Genomic DNA, 23,438 nt, shown 5'->3' with positions numbered 1-23,438 from the left:
ATGTTCATCACTGCACGCATGGCAGTTTAACTATACAAAAGCAAGTTATGGCAAGCTCGCTGGTGGCCAAAGGACTCCAACCAGTGTGGTATAAGAGCAATCCAAGTTAAAGGAGTAGCTTCTACTTTTGGAACAAATAGCTTAATATCTAAAAGTTTTAGACCATGTTTAGAAAGTCTCATTTTGTCACGTTTCTTCCTGTTTCACTTGCAATAGGTTGTATGAAAATGTGAGTTTTGCAACCATTCAATGTTGTCGTACACTTCTTGGAGCTCGTTTTGCTTCATTATTTTTTTTTCTTTGTAGCATTGTCGGTGCTTGCCTCTTAAGACTTGCGCAATTTTTTTAAACCATGTTTCTTATATATAGATGGTGGAGAGCTATATACGTGGGGTTCAAATGACAATGGCTGTCTTGGTATCGGGTATTTTTCTTCTCAAATATTTTATTTAAAGGCGGCATTTTGGACTGTTTTTTTTTGTTTTTTATTTCATAGTATTAGGTTTTTTAGCATTTTTATATTTTCTTTAGTTGATTCATTTCTTGTTTTTAGTTGTACAGATGTCATTCATTCACCTGAAAGAGTTCAAGGTCCATTCTTGAAATATCCTGTTTGCAAGGTTTGTGCTCTGAACCACATTGTAGACCATTTAGATATGAGTGTTAAAATATTTTCTAACTGGTGTTTCACATTATTTTGTTGTAGTGAGAAAAGCGTAGAGGAAAAAAAGTTGTAGTGACAGAAAATTACCATGGAACCAAGATTTAAATTCTCGATTTTGACTAAAATTTCAAGGCTTCAAAAATAAGGAAATTTCAATGAAAATTTTTATTTTTAGGTCAATTTTAATCTTAAAAATAATGGAAATTAGTTGTTAAATGCATTTTTTAATGAAACTTTGGAAATTGTAAAGAGATATAATAAATTAATAATGCATAATTTAGAGCTATGGCAAAGATGTGGTATCGGAGAGAGCATGCTTTGGCTACTGAAATAGTGCTCCATGGGGAAGCAGAAGTGTGGTGATCATTAGCACATATTCATTGATCTCATTTTGGTAAATTACTGACTCAAAAATGGGAGAGAGAGGAGAACTGCTATGAACAAAGTAAGTAGTCCTATGTTGTTATGTTTGGTGATATCTCCAAGAAGCATTCGTTAGTGTTAAATATGGTTTTTCATCTCTCATATAGAGCAGATGGAACTATTAATATTGATTGTTTGGAAAATGTAGCACTATGTATTTTAGAATTTGCAGGAATATGGACATCTGTCGTAGTGCTGAGCAATGAAAAGTTTGGTTGGTAATTGGGTATCAAGACATGCAAAGCTGTTCTAGACTGGACCTTGTGGTGCGGGTTAGAGATGAGTGTAGGGGGACTATTCCTGAGGGTTGAAGAGGGATCTCTAAGCCTGAAACCACTTGCGAATGAATGGTGCCACGTCATGTGCCTCGAGAGATTCAGGAGAGTGGATGAAATCATTCCATTCGTCCTCCTGGAATGGAGGCATCAAGTTGGTAGTTGCTCCTTTGGGCTTTGATGGTCTTTTGTTATTGGATGAATTTTGTGAAAAATACGAATTTGACTTGGGCCACTCTCAACCAGGGTCCTAAATTTCGTTTTTGACTGAAAATTTGAAGCTCCAGAAGTACAAAAATTTCTATGGAAATTTTAACTTCGATTTGAAAAAGCTTGGAATTCTTTAATTTTTTCTTATCTGTCTTTGTTAGAAGAGAATATGTTATTTTAATAATTAGGTTGTGTTAATCGAGGTATTTTGTTCTTTAGACTTTTAATATAATATAAGAGGGCAGACCTGGAGTTGTATGTAGATTCCAGGAAACTGCTGCTCAGTTCTTTCCTCTCTTTTTCTCTTCTTCTCTTCTCTTCTCTCCTTTTCTTCTTCTTTCCTACGTCTCTAACTTTACAACATGGTATCAGAGCATTGATCTCCTTCAAGCCTGGTTCATCTGAATTTGGTTTTGATACTCTGTTTTTCATTTTTCCCCTTTTCCTCCCCTAGTCGTTCTCAAATCTGATTTTCTGGTTGGATTGAGAGTCGTTTAAGGACACCCCCACTAAGGGTTAGTTTGTGTAGCATCCTTGGCAGGAAGCCGTGTGTTTTCATGGTGATTTACTGATGTGAACTCAGTTATATTCTGTTTCTTGTATGCTGCTGCTGCTGCTGCTGTTCGTCTGTCACTGTTTTTTACTGATGATTATGTTTTGATGACGAGTATTCGTGATTGATTGCTTGCAATTTTATACCGATTTCTGGTTTGTTTCGATTGGTGTTCAAATATTTATTTCTTGTTCTTCTTTGCATTTGTTTCCAGTTGCTGCCAGCCGTAATGCCTGCAGCTGCTGCCAGGTTGTATATTACATGCCTGCAGTACCTTGCTGTTGTCTGCCTTATTTTTGGTGGTTGAGTAATTCGTCCTAGGATATTGTAAGCTCAGTTCTGTAGTCATAGCTGCCTATTGAAGTTCTCGATTTTCTGGGTTTTGGAGAGTTTGAAGTTTGTAAATTCTGTTTCTTTTGAAGTCCTGAGAGTACTGTTTGTGTTAGTGTGTGCTGCCTGACTACTCAATCTCCTTCTTGCTATAAGTCAGCCATGGATAGTACCTCTAACTATAGTCAAGAAAGTTTTGGAAGATGAGGACGAGGTTTGAATTATGTTTGTGGCAGCGGTTGTGTAATACGGCGAGGAGTTTGCAATGCTTGTATTTGCACACATTTTAGCAAGGAAAATTGTATCATTAATTACTGTTGAGATCTCCTTGGGAAACCAGCTTGCGCCATTAAGTCTCTTATGAAAGGCGATTCTACAATTGGCACTTCAAATGCACCTAGCCACTCCACTGGGTAACTGAGTACATCATCCATCTTGTCCTGAGAGGATTTTAACAATCATTTTTGCATGGTTCAACAACTCCAGGGTCTTTTACATCTAGTGCTACAATGGCCCATTCTGATACAACTGGACTTCTTGCCTCTTCATCCTTCTCACCTTGGGTTATAGATTCTATTGGCTCTCTCATATGACCAGTAGTCCTAAATCCTAATTTTTTTTAGTCATTGAACCACACAATTTTACACTCTAAGGTTACTCTGCTGATAGTTAGGTTACGGTGGTTACACCAGTTTCTGGTTCTGGCATTATTCTCTTAATTCCTTCTATTTCTATTTTATTTGTGTTATATGTGCCTAAATTTATCTTGAACCCATGGTTTTAAATAATGGCTGTTACGTAGCATAACGAATGTTACATAACGGAAAATTGAGACACCAAAACCATTACGGACCAATATTATGGGGGGGAGAAAAATTCACGGCCATAGTGGTTTGTAATGGCCGTTACGATCTATTACACACTGTTACAGTCTGTTACGGACCGTTATAGCATCCAACACTTCGATTCGGATTTTCTCCTTCAAATCCACCCAACTTTCTGCCTTCCCCCTCTCCCAACCACTCGTCCTTGGCAGATCTACCATTCGAAAGACTGAAATCAAGAAATAGTACCTTTGATTTATCGTTTGAAGCTGAAAAATAAAAGGGAACCCTTTGTTTGTAGTCGGCCAACACTACCCCTCCTCCATTTCTTCCATTTTTTCGAGTTCGAAGGCTAAGATCTCCCCCCCCCTCGAGCAGTTGAACTGTCGAAGGCCTAGAATCACCCCCCCCCCCCCCGGAGCAGTTGAAGGCTCGAAGCCCTGTCCTAGCCTGTTTGGAAGTCGCAGCTAGCCCTGCAGCAGCTCCGCAAGTCGCTGCTAGCACTGTAGCAGCTTCCCTTTTGGTCTTCAAGAGTTCCAGTCTTGGAGCAGACCCTCTGCAGCAGCTCCCCTTTTGGTCTTCGAGAATTCCAGTGTCTTGGAGCGGACCCTCTGCAGCAGCTTCCCTTTTGGTCTTCGAGAATTCCAGTCTTGGAGTGGACTCTTTGAGACGACTCCTCCAGTGCACTCTTTGTCTCTCTCTTAATTCTTTGAATCTTCAAGTTCCTTTATTTTATTTTTTATTTTTTTTCTCTCTTTTGTTTCTTATTTACTGAAACTCTTAAGCTAGTATTTATTTTTATTTTATATTGTTTATATATTATATTAGGTTTAGCTTTAGTTATTTAAGTAGTTATTTATATATTATATTAGGTTTAGGGATAGGATTGGCTTAGGCAGTTTAATAATTAAATTAGGCTGAATAAATACCTAAAATCCTAAATTCCTAATTGCTAAGATTTGAGAACTAAGTTTAATGATCTTAAAATAAATATATTATATATAAATAATTAATAGTTTTTCTTATTTTATGACTTATTTTATTAATAGATGAAATATCTAATATTTTGAAGTTTTAATTATTTAAACATTTTAAATAAATACTACTAATTATTTTTAACCAAAGATTATATTTTAGTTTATGTAATAAATATTTAAAATTATGACTATTAATAAAATAAGAGTCATAAAATAAGAAAAAAATAGGGATGCAGATTATGAAGTCCCTCCACGTCATTCTTTTTGGTGGTGACGTGTGCTATGTTGTAAATTTGTAATATTGTATTCATATATCCAACTATTGATACCAATCATTTTTCAATTTCATGTATATGTATATTGAGTATTAACTCATTTTTAGTAATTTATGTCTCTAATTAATTGATTCTTCATTTTAATTAAATTCCTACATTTTTTTTTACCCATTAAAGTAGTGCAAAATATAAACAAGTGAGATTTTTTTTTTTAGTAAAATGCGCACTAAAATAATATAAAAGTCATATTGCCTATTAACAAGCATTTGCTGGTTGAATAAAAGCAGTCAAAATTCATTAAAAATCATGCATTAATGGATTTCATGCGTATTTTTTTTCTCCATTTCTGGCATGGTTGTGCATGCGTGAGAAATGTTCACGACTATTACACCCACTTCCCATTATGTAGCACCCGCGTCTCCCGCGTTCCGCAACCATTGCGCAACATTACATGTTACCATGATTTAAAACCATGCTATTTCGACTTCTGGTTCCGGAGATCCATCCCATTGTGACCTAGATTCGCTAATTGCTCACTAGAAAGGCACTGAAACATGTGTTTACAATCCTTAGTTGCTTATCCTATTGCTCATTATGTTTCAGTTCTTCACCTTCCTAGTCCTATGCATTCTTTTGCCTCGTCTATTTCCTCAATTTTTGTCCTTTCCTCGCATGTTGATGCACTTGCTAACCTTGGTGGAAGCAAGCAATGGATGTAGAAATGGATGCCTTGACCACTTGGGGGATATGGGGCTTGGTGGATCTTCATTCTGGTAAAGAGTTGGTTAGGTGTTGTTGGGTCTAGACCATCAAATATCTTCTTTACAGCTCTATCAAATGACTTAAGGCTCGGTTGGTTGCCAAGGGGTAGACCCAAACATATGGTATTGATTATTTTGTGACCTTCTCCCCAGTTGCTCGATTACATTCTGTTCGTGTATTGATCTCATTGGCAGTTTTTGATTGGCCCTTCTATTATTTGTGTGAAGAATGCCTTCTTGTACAAAGATTTGTAGAAGGAGGTATACATGGAGCAACCTCTTGGGTATGTTGCTCAAGGGTAGGATGGTAAAGTATGCAAGCTGCATAGGGCCATTTATGGTCTTAAGTAGTCTCCTCAAGCCTGGTTTGACAAATTTAGTTGTAGTTTCTGCATTTGGCTTTAGTGTTACTCTGATCATTTGGTTTTTGTCTACAAAACATAGATAGGTGTGGTACTTCTAGTAGTTTATGTTAATGATATCATCATCACTGGCAGTGACCATAGTGGGACTGCAGATGTTAAGCAGGGTGTCACGGACCCCCAAAATGGGACTCAAGCAAGGGCCGTGTGGCACTCGTTGAGAGCTCTCCCTCGACAAGTCAGCCAACTCTTACACGTTCAAGCCTGCAAGCACGAGCACCAGGTGAGTCTCAATACTCAAGGAAAATAAGAAACAATAGGATTTCACATGAGCAATATATTCTTATACACCGAATAAGACTATAACAATCAGAGACATCATAATCCAAGGCAACAGAACACCACAATGAAAAGAACTACTTGTATTATTCATCTACAAGAGAATCACCATACAAGCGATAACACAGATATTCATATATTCATTCCGAATCCCTGAAGAATACAATTATAGTAGTATCTCACTCCCCCATTTTCCCCATTACATTGTCATACCCTAACATCCTCCCCCACTCAATTTATCGACGTCCTCGTCGATGTGTTGTAGACGGCCTTCTCACTCTTCTGATGTCGATGTAGATGTTGTTGACTACGAATTTCTGAAATCTTCAATCTTCTGTATGACATGCTGAAGGTTGTCTGCTGTTTCCCAACTATTCTCTTCTTCCCCCAGTCCTAACCACTGAACCAGAAATTGTTGTTGTTGACGACCTTCTAGATTGACGACTCTGTCTGCAATGATCTCCTGGACTTCTTTGGTGACAGGATGCCTTCTGGAAATTGTTGATCTCCTTAATTTTTGTCGGTGCGGATCTGCTTCATCTGTGTGGAATGGCTTTAAATTGCTTACATGAAACACGGGATGAACTGGACGTCTGTGGCTTTTCATCCACTCGGGTTGCTCAAGCCGATAAGATGCATGTCCCACCTTTTCGATTACTCTGATTGGACCTTCGTAACGACGTAACAGCCTTTTATCCTTGCCACGAAGAAAGCGAAATGTCTCCGGTGGCACTTTTACAAGAACCAGATCTCCAGCTTCAAATTGTTGTGGTCGTCTCCCTTTGTCAGCCCATTTCTTCATGAGCTTGGATGCTTTTTCTAACTGAGCTCGGGTGACTTCGATGTTTTGCAACCAATTTTTCGTGAATTGGTAGGCTTTTGGGCAATTTCCTTTGTATGGACCATCCAGAGTGTGTGGAAGAGTCGATTGTTGACCTGTCACAATCTCAAAAGGGCTTTTATTAGTTGCAGAAGATTTCATAGAGTTAAAACATAATTGTGCCGTGTCTAGTAAAGTAACCCAATTCTTCTGATTGGAGTGAACAAAATGTCGCAAGTATTCTTCCAGCATCCCATTAAAACGTTCAGTTTGACCATCTGTTTGTGGGTGATAGCTCGTGGAAAGATTAAGGTTTGAACCCATCAAGCGAAAGAGTTCACCCCAAAATCCCCCCGTGAATCTAACATCCCTATCACTAATTAAGCTTTCTGGAACACCCCAATATTTCACCACATGCTTGAAGAATAACTGAGCTGTCTTCTCTGCTGAACACGGCTTCGAGACTGGTACGAAAGTTGCATACTTTGAGAACCGGTCAATCACCACCAAAATTGTGTCAAACTCCTCTACTTTTGGCAACGAGGAAATAAAATCCAAAGAGACACTCTCCCATGGCCTAGCAGGAACTAGCAATGGCTCCAATAAACCTGCGGTCTTCTTTCTTTCTACCTTGTCTTGTTGACAGATCAAGCACGTTTTAGTATAACTCATCACATCATCTTGCATATTTGGCCAATAGTACCCCTGTGTAATCAAAGCATGAGTTCTTCGCCATCTCGGATGACCAGCCCACAACGTATCATGACACTCTTTCAGTAAGGTTTTCCTCAAGTTTCCAGCTTTAGGCACATAGACTCTCCTGCCTTTAGTCATTATCAGTCCATCTTCTACCCAGAATTGTCGTGTCTTCCCTTCGTTTATTAGTTTGCTTAGTGACTGCGCCTGCTGGTCTGTACTTAAATGTTCCTTGATAAGATTCTTCAAAGGTAGCGTCACCCTACTAGTTGATAGATGATTGATGATTTTCAATGCTGCCAATTCAGTTTTTCTACTTAAAGCATCGGCCACTTCATTCGTCTTCCCCACTTTATATTCAAAAGCAAAATCAAATTTAGCTAGCTTCTCCTGCCAACGGGCTTGTTTTGACGTTAGTCCAGGTTATGACAAAAAATGAGTAACTGCTACATTATCGGTTTTTACCACAAATTTGGACCCCAAAAGATAGTGCCTCCACACCCGAAGACAATGTACCACTGCGAGAAGCTCCTTTTCTTGTGCTGTATAGTTTCGTTCAGCACCTGACAATTTTCTACTTTCAAAAGCAACTGGATGCCCTTCCTGCAAGAGAACTCCCCCTAATGCAAAGTCTGAGGCATCTACTTGCACTTCAAACGGTTTTGTCACATCAGGAAAGATTAGGACAGGATTTCCTACAATCTTTTCCTTTAATTCAACAAATGCTGATTGGCACTCTTCTGACCACCCCCATGGTACCCCTTTCCTCAATAAATTCGTTAACAATACAACTCTTCTAGAGTACCCCTCTATAAACTTTCGGTAGTAGTTGGCTAGATCCAAGAAAGATCGCAGTTCTCTAACAGATGTAGGTACTCGCCACTCCTTGATAGTTTTTACTTTAGCTGAATCCATCCGAATCTGGCCCTCCTCAATGATATGCCCCAAGAATTTAATACGCTTTTGAGCGAAAGCACACTTCTCCCCTTTTACATATAACTGATTTTCTTTGAGTTTTTGAAAAACCTTTCGAAGATGATCTTTATGTTCTTCTAAGGATGCGCTGAGAACCAGTATGTCATCAAGGTAAACAACCACAAACTGATCAAGGTAGTCTCGAAAAACCTGATTCATTAGAGAACAAAAGGTGGCGGGTGCATTTGTTAGCCCAAAAGGCATGACAAGGAATTCAAATGCTCCATACCGTGTGACACAAGTGGTCTTCGGTTCATCTCCCTCAACAATGCGCACTTGATGATATCCCGACCTCAAGTCCAGTTTCGTGAAATATCTAGCTGTACTTAACTGGTCAAAAATATCAGCAATCAGTGGAATAGGATACTTGTTGCGCACGGTCACCTTATTAAGAGGCCGATAATCTATACACAAGCGCAAACTACCATCTTGTTTCTTCTGAAATAACATTGGGGCCCCAAAAGGTGCTTTTGAAGGCCGGATGAACCCTGCTGCAATAAGATTATTCAGTTGCCTTCTAAGTTCAGCTAACTCAGGCGGCGCCATTCGATAAGGGGCACGTGCTGGCGGCTTTACTCCTGGAAAAAGTTCAATTTCGTGGTCAATCTGTCGTCGAGGTGGTAAAACCCTGGGTAGCTGTTCCGGGATCACCTCCTTGAACTCTTCTAAAACTTCCTTAATCTCAAGTGGATATTTCCCTACTTCTGCATCTTCTGAGATTATTGGTAGAACCACGAAAGAAGATTCTCCCATTTTTACTCCTTTTTTGAATTGGAGGGCTGAGAGCAACTTCCTCTCATCAAAATTGTTGTAGGCTGCGGGGACCGCACAAGGTGCACTTCCCATTATCACATGACAATTCGCAGCTGGGATCGGCATTGAGCGTGTCACTTTAAGAAAATCCATCCCCAATACCACATCAAAGTCGTCAAGGGGTGCCACAGTGAAATCAACTGTTCCAGAACATGATCCCATTTGGCATGCCACTTTAGGTACCACCCCCACCGTGGTTAATGCTGGAGATTTCACTGCTTTTATCTTGCCCACATCTTTATCTACTTGCAATTCTAACCATTGAGCTTCAGAATCAGCAATGAAATTATGGGTGGCCCCTGTATCAATCATGGCCCTGATTTTCTTTCCATTCAAAAGTAGATCCACATACATTAGTCCCTTCTCCTGAGACTTGTTGTGAATTACTTGACGCTCTAATGCCCCCAAAAATCTCAAGGCTCCCACCATATTTGGTTGTTCTTCTGGAATTGCTGTCGAGGTTTCGGTTTCCCCTCGAAGGGCCTTCATAGCATTCAAAGCCTTACGATCGGGGCACTCCGCCACTCGATGTGGTCCACTGCAAAGAAAACAAGAGATCGGTCGACGCTCTCCACCCCCTGTTCGTCCGCCCCTCCACTCCCTATTCATGGGCGCTCTTTTATCTTTCCAAGAACTATTTGTCTCCTTATCCCTTCCCCCATTTGTGGGCTTATACACTTTGTTGGGACGGGAATCATTATTGGCGGATATAGGGAAATTTCGCTTCCCAGAAGTATCTGAAAAATCATCCAACCGTTCAGCAGCAGCGAGGGCAGAAGAGAGATCACCAGCACCTTGCCGACGTATTTCATTTCTTGGCCATGTCTTCAAACCCCGAAGAAAATGAATCAGTTTATCCGATTCAGTCATGTCTACAATGTCCAACATCAAGGCTTGGTATTCCCTTACATAACTCCTTAACGAGCCCATCTGTTGCAATTCCATTACTTTGCACTTTGCTATATACTCCACATTTTCTGGATAGAATTGGGCCTTCAACGCCTATTTCAACCCCTCCCATGTGTTAATGACACATCTATTGTGCTGAATATCATTCCATTTAGTTCTCCACCACAATTTTGCATCCCTAACCAGGTATACCGTTGCCATATTGACCCGGTCCACTTCTAAATCCACTCGGGAGCACGTGAAGTAGTGTTCCATATCAAAGAAGAAATTGTCTAGCTCCTTTGCATCTCGTGTACCCCCAAAACTTTTAGGTTCCGGTACCTTCCATCGAGAAGTCTCATTTGGATGTGCAACTGGCCATCGGGCTAACTATGCCACTGCATTCACTTTCGCAGTGATCTCTTGTAAATCCTTCTGGACTTGGACCACCGCACTTTGGACATTGCCCATCTCCTTCAAATCTCCCTTCAAAGCAGTAATGGACACTTTAACATCTTCTGTAAGGAAATCAAGATTATCCGTTAGCTCCCGTAAGGAGGCCTCAAGCTCTATTGGCTCTCCCCGTTGGGACGAAAGAGATGGCAATATGCCCTCAATATGTTGTAGCCTACTCTCAAAGGCTTCCAACTGCTCGATACTCTTCTGGAAGGCCTCAAGCTCTCTTGGCCGTTTCTCCAGGGATTTCACACTTGGAATGAATTTTTCAAGTTCCTCAAGTCTCTCTATGACTTTTGATACCCCATAGAGATTTTCTCTAGGGTTTTCTTCGGCGGCCTCAAGCTCTGTTGACCCGCCTTTCTCTTTTATCAATGTTGCCACCAACCCTTGGAGGTCACCGCACGTTGTCTCTAGGGTTGCGAGTTTTGTCTCAAGCGCCTCAATGCGCTTCACTCTTCCTGACTTATTTCTCCTAATCCCACGCATGGTGCTCGCACACACTGTGCTCTGATACCAACTGTCACAGACCCCCAAAATAGGACTCAAGCAAGGGCCGTGTGGCACTCGTTGAGAGCTCTCCCTCGACAAGTCAGCCAACTCTCACACGTTCAAGCCTGCAAGCACGAGCACCAGGTGAGTCTCAATACTCAAGGAAAATAAGAAACAATAGGATTTCACATGAGCAATATATTCTTATACACCGAATAAGACTATAACAATCAGAGACATCATAATCCAAGGCAACAGAACACCACAATGAAAAGAACTACTTGTATTATTCATCTACAAGAGAATCACCATACAAGCGATAACACAGATATTCATATATTCATTCCGAATCCCTGAAGAATACAATTATAGTAGTATCTCACTCCCCCATTTTCCCCATTACATTGTCACACCCTAACACAGGGCCTTAAAGAAAAACTTAAAATCAAGGACTTGGGTATTCTGCTTTGCTTTTGTGGTATTGAGATTGTTTGGTGTAGGAAAGGGTGAATCTTTCTCAACGATAATCTATGTTGGACTTGCTAAGTGGGACTGGTTTGTTGGGAGCTAAACCAGTTAATTCTCCTATGGACCCCAATGTGAAGTTGACTAGGAATGTGGACCGGACTTTGAAGACAAACTTTGATATAGGCAGTTGGTTGGCAAGTTGATCTATTTGACTGTCACTAGACCTGACATATCTTTGGTAGTGGTGGTCGTGATTCAGTTTATGGAAAATCCCAAACAGCCACATTGGGGTGCTGTTTGTAGGATTTTGCAGTATCTCAAAGGCTCTCCTAGCAAAGGTTTGATATATTAATGTAATACAAATTGTGAGATTATGGGATGCACTAATGCGGATTTGGCTGGATCTGTCGATAATCGAAAGTCTACTATTGGATATTGTATATTTGCAGGAGGTAATTTGTTACTTGGCATAGCAAGAAATAAACTGTTGTAGCAAGATCTAGTGCTGAAGTGGAATATCAAGCTATAGCTTATATACTGTGAGCAGGCTTATGTGGTTGAAGTCTCTTATGTCAGAGATGGGATTCTTGGTAACAAAGCCAATAGATGTGTTTTGTGATAATCAAGCTGTCATCTATATTGCTAGCAGTCCAGTCCAGAGAGACGAAGCACATAGAAGTTGATTGTCATTTTTTGAGGGATGCTGTGTTGAAGAAGGTTATGGGGACTCCCTTTGTGAAATCTGTCAATCAGTTAGGCGATGTTTTTATGAAGCCTTTATTTAAGCCCGCCTTGTCTAATGTTGCAAGCTGGGGTTAGGTGATATTTATACACCTCCAGCTTGAGGGGGAGTGTGAAGATAATATGTTATTTTAATAATTAGGTTGTGTTAATGGGAGTATATTTGTCCTTAAGACTTTATAGTATTATACAAGACCTGGAGCCTTACTTACGCTCCAGGAAACTGCTGCTCAGTTCTTTCCTTTCTTTTTCTCTTTTTCTCTCCATCTCTAACTTTACAACAATTTTTCATATCTTCTTCACCTTTTTCTTGAGGATTGCTTGTCCTCTTTCAAATTGTAATTTTTTTTCTTCTCCTAATATATCTTATTTTATCATTAAAAAAAATAAATTATATCTCAATATGGTTGAGGTGTCAAACGAATGAAAACAGTTTCAGGGAACCTAGAACTAAAAAGAACAGCTTTTATTTTACTTGGACTTTGAAATAGTAGTAATACAGTTGAATTTTTCTTAAAATTCTTAACTCTGCATTCAAAATTCCAGTGCTTAAATTCCACCTAGATCAAGAGTTTGTTAATAAAGCTCTTTGATTTTGTCATAGTTTCATGCCCATATTATTTGAAACCTCAAAATTTCTGTCAAGGTTTTATGAAATGCTACTTTTTATTATTTGAGGGTTTTGAAACTCAAAATTTCATTCTCAAAGAAATTTTAATTTGTACTAAAATATCAACAAAATTCCTGTGATAGGAAATTTCAAAGTAAATTTATAAACAGAAACCCTCTGCAATTATGAAGGTGGTGGAATTTGATGGAAATTTCGTTTATTTCCTGAAAATTTAAAACCAATAAACCATGCATGAAGATTTTGACTTGAAGTGAATTTCTAGTTCTTATACAATTTTTAGATTTTACTTGTTTCTATTAAAAATGTTTGCCTTCGCAGGTATCTTGCGGTTGGAAGCATACAGCTGCAATTTCTGGTAAGATTGGTTCAGAAGTAAAATTAAATTTGGGAATATAGTTTTTGCATTTGACATTTCTTTGCGATGCATGTGCGCACACACACTCAAGTATGTATGCTTGTATATCAAAAGTGTAGCCCAGTGCATCAGGCTCTTCCAGAGCTTGGCTGGGGGACTGACGGGTGCATGCATTGCAGCCTTTTGTGCACTTAATATTTCTTATTTATCAAACTTCAAATATGTCAAAAATATGGTAATTCTTTTTTTTTTTTTGGGATTGAAAAAGAAGAAATTTTATTGAAGAGGAGAAAAAATGCAAAGGAGCATGAAAAATCCTCCAAAGAGATGAAAGCCAAAATGAAAATACAGAGAAAACATTAAAACAGTGCTGCCACCCAATCATGCTAAGAAAAGGACAACCTTTTAAAGCAACTGGCTGCAAAAGCCCATATTGATGCCAAATACCAATCCTCTCCCAGAACATAGAGCAGTATATATTCTTCCCATGAAAATACAAGCATTCCTCTCCAACCAGATACCCCACAAAACCCTGCACCTCCAAAGCTGAACCACCTTTAGTCCCTCCAAATTCTTTAAAAGAGATAGATAACAAACGAATGTGGACACCTCTGCAAATACTCCAAATAATTTCTTTCAGACCCTCAGAGAAAAAAAAACATTGAAGGAACATGTGAGAAGCTGATTCTTAGCTAACAAAACACAATGACCATACATCCAGAGGTAAAGCTGTAAAATGTCTCCTACTCTGGAACAGATTGCTAGTGTTTATTTTTTGATCTTTATAACAAATGAAGATGATTTCAGTAGATCAGGAAGAATGTACAAAAGGGAGAATAAGAAATCCTCCTAAACAGGAGGGAAAAAAAATAAAGAAAGAAAAAAAAACTGATAAATCAACAACGGAACCAACATTGCCAACCTATCCCATTGGATGTAAGACAATCTCACTCCTTTAAAGCACCAGCAAACCAAGGTGATGCCAATAATGAATCTCATCTCATAACAAAGAGAGATTTGACTTTTCTGCCCATAAATGTATGAACATTGTTTTCCAGCCATAATCCCTACTGGATAAAACCTTACATCTCTATAAAGCAATTGCAGCTTTAACCAGAAAAAGAAATGGCCAACTGATCCTACCACCAATTCCGGACAAACTCAACTTTCTCCCAATAGACCAAATATCTTAACATCTTCCAAGCAAAATCACAGTGCTGAAACAGATGGGAAGCTGTTTCTGCATTGTTAAAACATAATGAGCGTGTGAGAAAGTGCCTTCAAAGTTCTACTGTGCAAAGTATTGTTGGTGTTAACTCTATTAACAACAACCAAGATAGAAGCTTTAATTTTTATGGATCTTTGGCCCTCCAAACTATTTTCTGGAGCAGAAAAGAGAAATTAGCTCTAGTCAAACAATGAAAGAAAGATCTACTAGAATAAACCCCCAAAGATCTATCCAAGGACCAAGAACAACGATCTGCTCCAAAGGAAGGACAACAATTCTCCAACATCATGAACAAAGAGTCTCCCTGTCATATAGAGATCTACGAAATGGAAGTTCCTAAGGCGTATGACCCTCCAAAACCAAAAAGGAAGAAATAATGTGATCAAGGAAACTCCATTAACTCTTTTAAGAAGAAACCATATCAGATCTTTAATCTTAGAGGTGACTTTGGCCTTTCAAATTCTGAGTTTTCTTGGGTCAAAAGCTCAAAATGTACTAGAGAATGCCCCCCTCATTCAACCCTGCCACCTCTCAATGAGCTCCTTTCACACAAAGACTTTATCTAGAAAATTCCAAATAACTTGGTCATAAGCCTCCTCAAAACCCTCTTTAAACACCTCCCTTGCTAGACCATCCTTCACTGCCTCATTAGATACTAAAATAGCGTCCACAATCTATCTGTGTCAAAAAAGCACTTTTGAGTCTCAGAAATAGTGTCACCTATCCCAAAATTCAGCCTCAGTAATCCTATGCACTAGTAACTAGACAAATAGGCTGAAAATCTGCCCCTCTTTCAGCTTTTTAGAAGGACCTTTTAAAAAGGAGCTGATGAAAAGGAGCCTATTGAAATTGTTTTAAAAATGTTTCACTTGGGGCAAAAAGGAGCCGTTAGAAAGAAAAAGTTGTGTTTTGAGTGTTTGGTGAAAAAGTTCTAAGGTGCCTAAAAGTATTTAAATGACTAAAATTGATATGTACTTTTAGGAAATATAATTAATGCATTGATAGTTTTGTAATATTTGAAAAAAAAAAAAAATTAAGGGCAATAATGGAACATAATAATTTTTTGGAGAAACATAATTGTTTAGCTTTTAAAAGCTTCAAATTTGTAACTTTAAAAGTTTTCCAAAAAGGTTAAAAGCTAGCTTTTAGAAGTTGGAAAAGCTGTTTACCAAACACGTTACACCTAGCTTTTGCTTTTAAAAAGGAGAAGTTAAGGCAAAAAAGGGGGTCCAAACTCACCCTCAATACTCTTGCCCAAACTCCCTCTAAAATAGAACTCATTAAAAATCTTCCCTTAATTACCCCTAACTACCTCCAAACATTCCTGAAAGAATGGTCTAGTAAACTCATTTTGGACAGGGCACCTTATCCCTTTCCATCCCAAACACAACCGCCTTCACCTCACTATCCTCTAAAGTCCTTTCCATTCAAATTACCTGATCTCTAGTATTAGGACTCCACTCAAACCTATCAAACGTAGACATTTGCACATCTTCCTTTGAAAAATTTAGCAAACAAATCTATAACCTCATCAAGAATTAGTAGTAATCTCACCCCATCTTATTTCCAATTCCCTAGTCATGTTCTTTCTCCTCTGGTTGTCAGCAAACCTATGGAAGAATTTTGATTCACAATCATCCTCCCTAACCCATTTAAATTTAGTTTCTATCTCCAACTCTTCATTTCCCTAAAGATCAATTCCCCTCAAACTCATTTTTCAGTGACACCCTCTTAGACTTATCACACTCCAAAAGGTCCCCTTCTTCTTAAGCTCATGAAGAATGCTATTCTTCTTAACCCTAATATCCCAAAAACTTCTGTATTCCACTTTTCTAATCTTACCTCCTTCCTCCTTTCTCCATAGGTATCTCACCTCATCAAAATCGATAGCAAAACCCATAAACAACATATAACTTATCCCAAAAATAGGGCCTGTGAGCAGGCCTAATAGGACCATAGATCAATGAAAACTACCACCAATGTTGCCTTCAACTTTTAAAACAATCGACAAGGAAGGAAATCCACAAGGCTACCAAGTTTGAAAATAAAGCGAGTATCCCTCATAATAAGAACAAGGAAGAACCTTACTCCTTACAGCTATGCTTCCATAATGGACCAACACAACCCTTCCAACTCCACCTCCTCACCCAAAAAAATAAAATAAAATGAAAAATCATCTTTTCTACTTAGTTTCTTGAAGTAAAACAATATCTGGGGTATGGCTATTCAAAATTTCTCTAAAGTCTCTTCTTTCTCGCATCTCTTGAAACTCATTTACCTCTTTTATCGCTCTTAACCCCTTCATAATTCAAAAAGGTAGCTTAGTGCCAATTTGGTTAGTTGCCAGGGAGTGTCAAGGCTTGATATGCATTGTTGGCCCTGAACTCAACAGCTTAAGCTTGCTTTTAGGCAAAGTGGTAATCTAAAATTAACAATTGCCACTTGGATAAGCTTTAACCAAATGCAGTTCCATTGTTTTTATTTCCGGGAACAATATCAAAAATCATTAACCACATGCATTTTTGAGTTTGAAAAATACATGATACAATTCCTTGTTTTCATTTTGAAAAATAACACTACGAAAACTCCTTTTTGGATCTTTAAAAATACGGGCAGCTCTTTTTGCACTTTTTTCCACTCAAGTCTTTAAGAATAACAACCACCTTCAACTGTTTTCCTAAAATACTCTTAATTCTCATCCCTTAAAGGAGTTTTTGTGGGTCTTGGTCCTCTCTTTCACTCCACAGTGAATTAACAGCAACCATCTTCCTTAGAAAACCAATAGCTATAGCCAATAAATTTCCCAACTGCTTAAAAAATATGCAGTTGTGAAGAACAAGGAGAACACATATGCTGCTGTATATATTAATTAGGAAATAAACAAATTTACAAATCCTTCCCTAACAGGATTTAATCACATACAAGTTCCTATCTGAATTCCATTTTTACTCAAAATCCTTAGATGAATAAATGAGTATTAAAGAAATTTACCTTGATTATTAGCTTCTCCAATTTATTTTGATGCTCCTCTGAATTCTCTGTACTTGTCCTGATTACGCCCTTTTTTTATAGTAAACAAAGAATTTCATTAGCGGATTAAGAATACAGCCAGGAGATTAAGACATTCCCTTGACAGAGTCTGGAAAAATCCAGATAAAAACAAAGAAAAAAATTGGAAAACTGAAAAAAGAAAAATAAAACCAGCACGAACTAACAGCCAACACATAATTCTAATCTCGCTGAATATCAGAAAATCTCACCCCCTTAAAATTCCCCTGCCCCACACACCAAAGAGAAGCCAAATAATGTATCCCAAACCAAAAATGTTATAGATTCTTCCCTAGAAAAATGCATGCATTACGCTCCATCCAGAACCCCCAGAATATTGCAAAGAAAAGCACATGTCCAGAGTGCTGCCCTAGTGACCTTTCCTTTTTTCCTTGCCAAAACCAACAAAGTGATTTCCCCCTTAATTTTCTTGACTTCTGCAGAATTTCCTCTCGCCATCTTCTCTTTCTCTCTTCTTTTCTTCTTTTTATAGAACTAGGTTTACAGCAATATAATGGGCTAACAGGTATTCTCTGTAGTGTTTCTGGTATTGTTGTCGCTGGAAGCAGTAAAACCAGACAGCAGCTACTCACTGTTAGTGAGCTGTAAGTGTGCTGCCATGTTCAGCCACGTGTCCATTCCTCTCTTCAGCAGTGCCTAACCCTTATGCTTTTTTACATTTTTCTCCAAACTCTTGTATTTAACATGTACTCTCTTAATTTCATCTCATCAAAGCCCATTCCATCATTAAATTTAATAAAGGTCCTCTTTCCATTAACTTTAAACAACACACTAATTTCCATTAAATAATGCACAATATGTTTAACATAAATTCGTTCAACACAAAAGGACATGCAAATAACCTTGCATGAAAGAAATTAGACTAAATTTACCATGATTTAAAGGATATGATTATTACAGCTAAGTAACCAGTTCTTCCCTCTCTCTCTCTCTCTCTCTCTCTCTCTCTCCCCTCCAATTTTTAAATTTTTATTGCAAAACCTTACAGTGTGTAATTCGGCATGCCTATTCAACTCATATTAACTTGTTGCAGTCTTAGTTCTTACAATTCTTGCTAAGAGTTAATGAGAGTTGCCCAAAACATGGGTTTCTAAACCCATCTCTCCCTCAGTTTATCTTGAGTTCCTTTTGGAATTCAAATTACCAGGACAAAAAATATCCCTGCTGTTCATTTTTTTTTTTTTTATCAGAAAAATATGTTTCTAAAAAAGCAGGGCATCAAGGAGATGCAGAGCAACTACAGAAAGAATAACAAAAACATAGAAGTACATCAAGGAGATAAAGAAAAAGCTGGAATTGCCCTTCTTGTCTTTTGAGCCTATATTTTCAGGCATTTTAGAGTGTCAACGAAACAAAAGATTCCAATGAGACAATAATCATGTTCCTGTGCATAAGATTCCCAGGAAAGTAAAAGCAGGAGGGCATATAGGATAATTCTAAGCTCAAAATAAACAGCCCCTGACGGTAGTTTTGTCCAAGCAAATGTTTACAGTTCTTGTATGCATGTTTGTGTGTGTGTGTGTGTGTGTGAGAGAGAGAGAGAGAGAGAGAGAGAGAGAACTTTGACAAAAAGCATTTCCTATTTCTAATTGAGCCTCCTATTTGGTTAGCTGTTTGTGTTAAAAAAATATATTTTAATCTAGCCCCCTAATTTGATAAAGCCCTTTGCCCTTTTAAAGAGCATACACTAATTTTCACTTAAATAATGTGCAATGTGCTTAACATAAATTCATTCAACACAAAAGGAAATGCAAACAACCCTGCATGAAATTAAATTAAATTTACCATGACTTAAAGGGAGTGGTTATCACAACTAAGTAACCAATTTTCCCTCTTTTTGGCCACTAACTCTCTCTCCATTTTTTATTTTTATTTTTGCAATTCTAATTTCAATTTTTAAAAAAAATTCCTATTCAAATTCAAATGATCAGGACAAAAGTTTCCCTTCTATTCATCTTATTGAGATGAAATTGTCCTTTCCTTTTGAGCAACCCACCCCCTCCCCCCCCCCTCCCCAAAAAAAAAAGGCTGTTGTTGTTGGTGTTCTTGTTTATTGTAATAATTATTTGTAAGATGTAAATTACCAGAATTTACATATTATTGTAATTTTAGCTTTGAACATGGTTTTGTAATTACACATGAGTTTGTATGTTTCAGGTCATTTTGGTAATCTTGTTGAAATATCACCAAGATTCCCATGTTGAAGCAAAACAATGATCTTTATTTTCAGCCATTTTAGAGTGTGAACCAGACAAAAATATCCTGGCTAGATAAAATCACGTTCCTGTGCATAAGATATCCAGGAAAGTAAGTCCAGGTGGGCATATAAGTCCTGAGGGTATTTTTTTCCAAGCAAATGAGTGACAGCACTTGTGTTTGTGTAACTAGGGAGAGAGAGAGTTGGCATAATGTTGAGCATGATGTGGGGCATGATGTCCTAATTTGATAAAGGCCTCTGCCCTTTTAAAGTGGGTCATGATGCCCCAATAAGTTGACATAATTAACCACAAAACAACTGGGTGTTAATTCAGATTTTTCCTTTTTTCCTCGAAAACAATGTAGTATTGTGAAAAACTGCCTTTTCTGAATATAGCTAGTTCTGTCACATGGGTTGACCACCCCTAATGGGAACCCTTAGGTGTATGATTTGTGGGGCTATCTTGCTTATTGATGCTTTAATAAGACATGAAACTGTATTTATATTCTAGAAGCAAGAATGCTCTCTTTATTGATATTTTTCTCAATATCTGTGTTATCCTACCACTTTACTCCATCTATAAAAGCATGAACAAAAATATCTATTTTTTTATTTCAATAATTTTCCCCCCATAAGAGAGCCAATCAATTCCAAGTAGGCCAGGTGTTTGATAATATCCAACCTTAAAATATTTACAATGGGTTACTAGTAACAAAAGGGCCAATCAAATGAGTTCAGGATTCTAGGTCACTCTCTTATGCTTAATGAGGCAACATGGGACCAAATCAAATTTTTGTATTGCTCTCCTGTCAATTATTTATCACCAGATAAGTGAAAGGCACCTTAAGCAATCATGATTGTATTTGACGTGCTAAGTTTGCCAATAAATCTTTATTATCTTCGTAGACATCATTGTTCTTTTTCTTATAATGTGTATTCTTTTATTCAAATTTTTGCTTGTAGCCTGCTCATGTAGACCAAACTCTGTTTCTCCTCTGTCTGCACACTAATAAAAAGTAAAAATGAGAACACTTTGTTCAACACTTTATAATCTGTGTTTACCTTTGATCAATATTTGTTGTCCTGTGTTGATATATATATATATATATATATATATATATATCGTACAATTAATAAATATCATAATGAACCTTCACTAATTGACTGACATCCAGAAGGCAAAATATTTACATGGGGCTGGGGAGGTTCACATGGAACATTTTCTGAAGATGGACACTCGTCGGGTGGACAACTGGTTTGTGTGCATCTCCTTTATTTAGAGTTATTTTCTAATTGCATGTGATACTAGAATGTATTTCTAAACATGTTATGTTGATATTTGCATAATGCTTCAATGCTAAAGAACTGGTTGGTGAACTTTGCATAATGTAAAAATTATACACATCCTATATTTGGTTTGTTCTAAAGCAATGCAGCTTTGTGATTTCATAGTTACAAATTAATTATTTGATTTGCATGTAAGAGTTTGGAGTTTTTACTTTTTTGCTTTGGTGTTATTTAGTTTGTATTTTTTATTATGTAAATTTGGTTAGAGAGGAATGGCAATTTTTTAAGGGTGTTGTTACGTCTCATCATTTGGTTTGGAGTCGGAGCAGACTGATTTTTTTTGTGTAGCTACGGTGTCCTGCAAATGGCTTTTCTAGAAATGTTTCGCTAAGGACTGTAGAGAGGGAGTATTTTGCTTCACTGGAGCTGTGTTGTAGATTTTTTTATTATTATTTTATTTTCGTAAGTTGTTTCCATGAGGGCGGGCCATGGATCAACGGTAAGGCTGCTCCTTTGTGACCGGTTGGTTGGTCACGGGTTTGAGCCCAAGGAAACAATCTCATAAAAGCAGGGGTAAGGCTGTGTAGTGTGTACACTGACAATCTTCCTCCTAACCTTGCAAAGCAGGGAGCCTTGTGGCCTGGGCATGCTCTTTTTTTTTTTTTTTCCATTGCTCCATGTGATCTTTATTTTCCTTGGTTGTACTTGTTTTCCTACATGCTGAATTCTCACAAACTTACCAATAAACACACTGCAAAAAAGGTACTATGCTTGCAATTTTCTACACACTTTCAGCAATTGTGAACAACCAAAAATCCAACTTGAATTAGCAGCCAGCAAAAACTGAAAACTTCAAGAATCCACCTTTAGAGACCTCATTTTGACCCTAAAATCTTTTTTGTAAATTTCATAAATTCTTGGGTCCCAGCTGCAATTTATCAAAATTGGGAGCCACAAATTGTTGAGAGTTGCATATTGGTAATTAAATGGGAGTTTCTTTGGTCATTTTGGAGGCCAAAGATGGTGAATTTAATGATTGAATGTGGTCCTATCCCGCTAAAGCCCAAAATAGGAACAAGGAGGAAGAGAAGGGCAAGAAAAAAGGTCAAATCCATGGAGCATGTGTCACAGAGCAGAGCTCACCTCTCTCTGAAGAGACAGTTGTCTATAGCAGCCACACCACGCATGGTGTCTGTCTTTGGTCATTTTGTGCAGTTTGAGCTTGATCAAATGATAATTGGGGAAGAGAGGGGGGTACCAAGAATTAGTGAGGTGTGAGGATATTGAGGAGTTGTGAGAGAAATTGGAGAGGGCTTGTGAAGATAAATGAGAGAAATGAAAAACTCTTGAAGTTAATCCTCATTCCTGCATGCTCAAATCAAGAGGCATTATTGTCCATCTTAAAGTTCATGAGAAGTATTGTTAATGAGATACTTTCATTAATTTTTTAGTATCAACATGAATAAATTTATAGGAACTTATTCTAGAGTTAAGCTTGTGATTACTTGAACTCTATCTAATGATGCTAGGTCGCATGTATGCGGGTTGCCTTCATTCACTATTTCTCTTGGACTACGTTTGCATTGAGTAGATGGCATTACAATAGGGAATCATGTGTCGTGATTTGAGTTTCTAGAAAAGAATTCCTCTTGCTTGGTTCCATTTGTGTGTTCATGCTATATGATGATGCATGAAAACTCTTCTTCATGCGCATGTGAATGAATCAATCGCCTTCTTCATTAAAAGAATGAAGTATTAGGGATTTCATTCTCCATTCACAATAGGTATAGGTAGGCAACTTGGGTTCATCCTAAGCTCAAATCCACAATCAAAACAATTTCTTGGGTGCTTTTCTTTGGTTAATTAATTTTAGTTATTTTGATCATTAAGTTTATGCTCGCCCTCATGCTCAACTTAGGCATAGGCATCTAGTTGTGATTTATATCAATTCTTCATAAGTTTTTACTTGCATGCTTCTTAATAATTAGGCTCTATTGTGTTTACATTGATTTAAAGCATGTCTTTTGATTGTCTAAGCATGATTTAAATAGATGCTCCTTGTTTGTTTAGATTAGATGTGATGAATTGAAATGTTTTATGATTATAATTATTGTGCATTTAGGATAGAACAATTTGACAAAAAGAAGACTAAAATGCAAATCGGGGTGCTTAATGAGTATTTTACAAGGTCCATTAATGTTCTCAATTTGTAACTTAGGGGCCATTTGGTATTAGTGTAAAAAATTATGAAAAAAAAATTAGAAACAAAAACCAAAAATTGTATGAAGTTAAAACAATTTAAAAACTTGATTGAACAACTAATGCTAAT

The 23,438-nt window shown here is 37.7% G+C and overlaps 1 protein-coding gene across 5 annotated transcripts in view; it reads left to right on the top strand.

Annotated features, from left to right (window-relative positions):
- The window catches only part of LOC131160527 (ultraviolet-B receptor UVR8), a 39,190-nt gene that overhangs the window by 12,711 nt on the left and 3,041 nt on the right, over positions 1-23,438 (top strand). For 2 of the 5 annotated variants that reach the window (XM_058116311.1, XM_058116312.1), the window contains exons 11-14: positions 370-424; positions 554-620; positions 13,292-13,328; positions 20,998-21,077. In XM_058116311.1, the coding sequence (XP_057972294.1) occupies positions 370-424; positions 554-620; positions 13,292-13,328; positions 20,998-21,077 (239 nt within the window). Of the gene's footprint in view, positions 1-369; positions 425-553; positions 621-13,291; positions 13,329-20,997; positions 21,078-23,438 lie in introns of those variants that run through there. The other 3 variants (XR_009138081.1, XR_009138080.1, XM_058116313.1) reach the window with 3 other exon arrangements.

The sequence above is a fragment of the Malania oleifera genome, chromosome 7, assembly GCF_029873635.1.
Source record: "Malania oleifera isolate guangnan ecotype guangnan chromosome 7, ASM2987363v1, whole genome shotgun sequence".
Lineage (NCBI taxonomy): Eukaryota > Viridiplantae > Streptophyta > Magnoliopsida > Santalales > Ximeniaceae > Malania > Malania oleifera.
The sequence above is the reverse complement of the archived record's forward strand: the minus strand, read 5'-3'. Positions and strand labels throughout refer to the sequence as shown.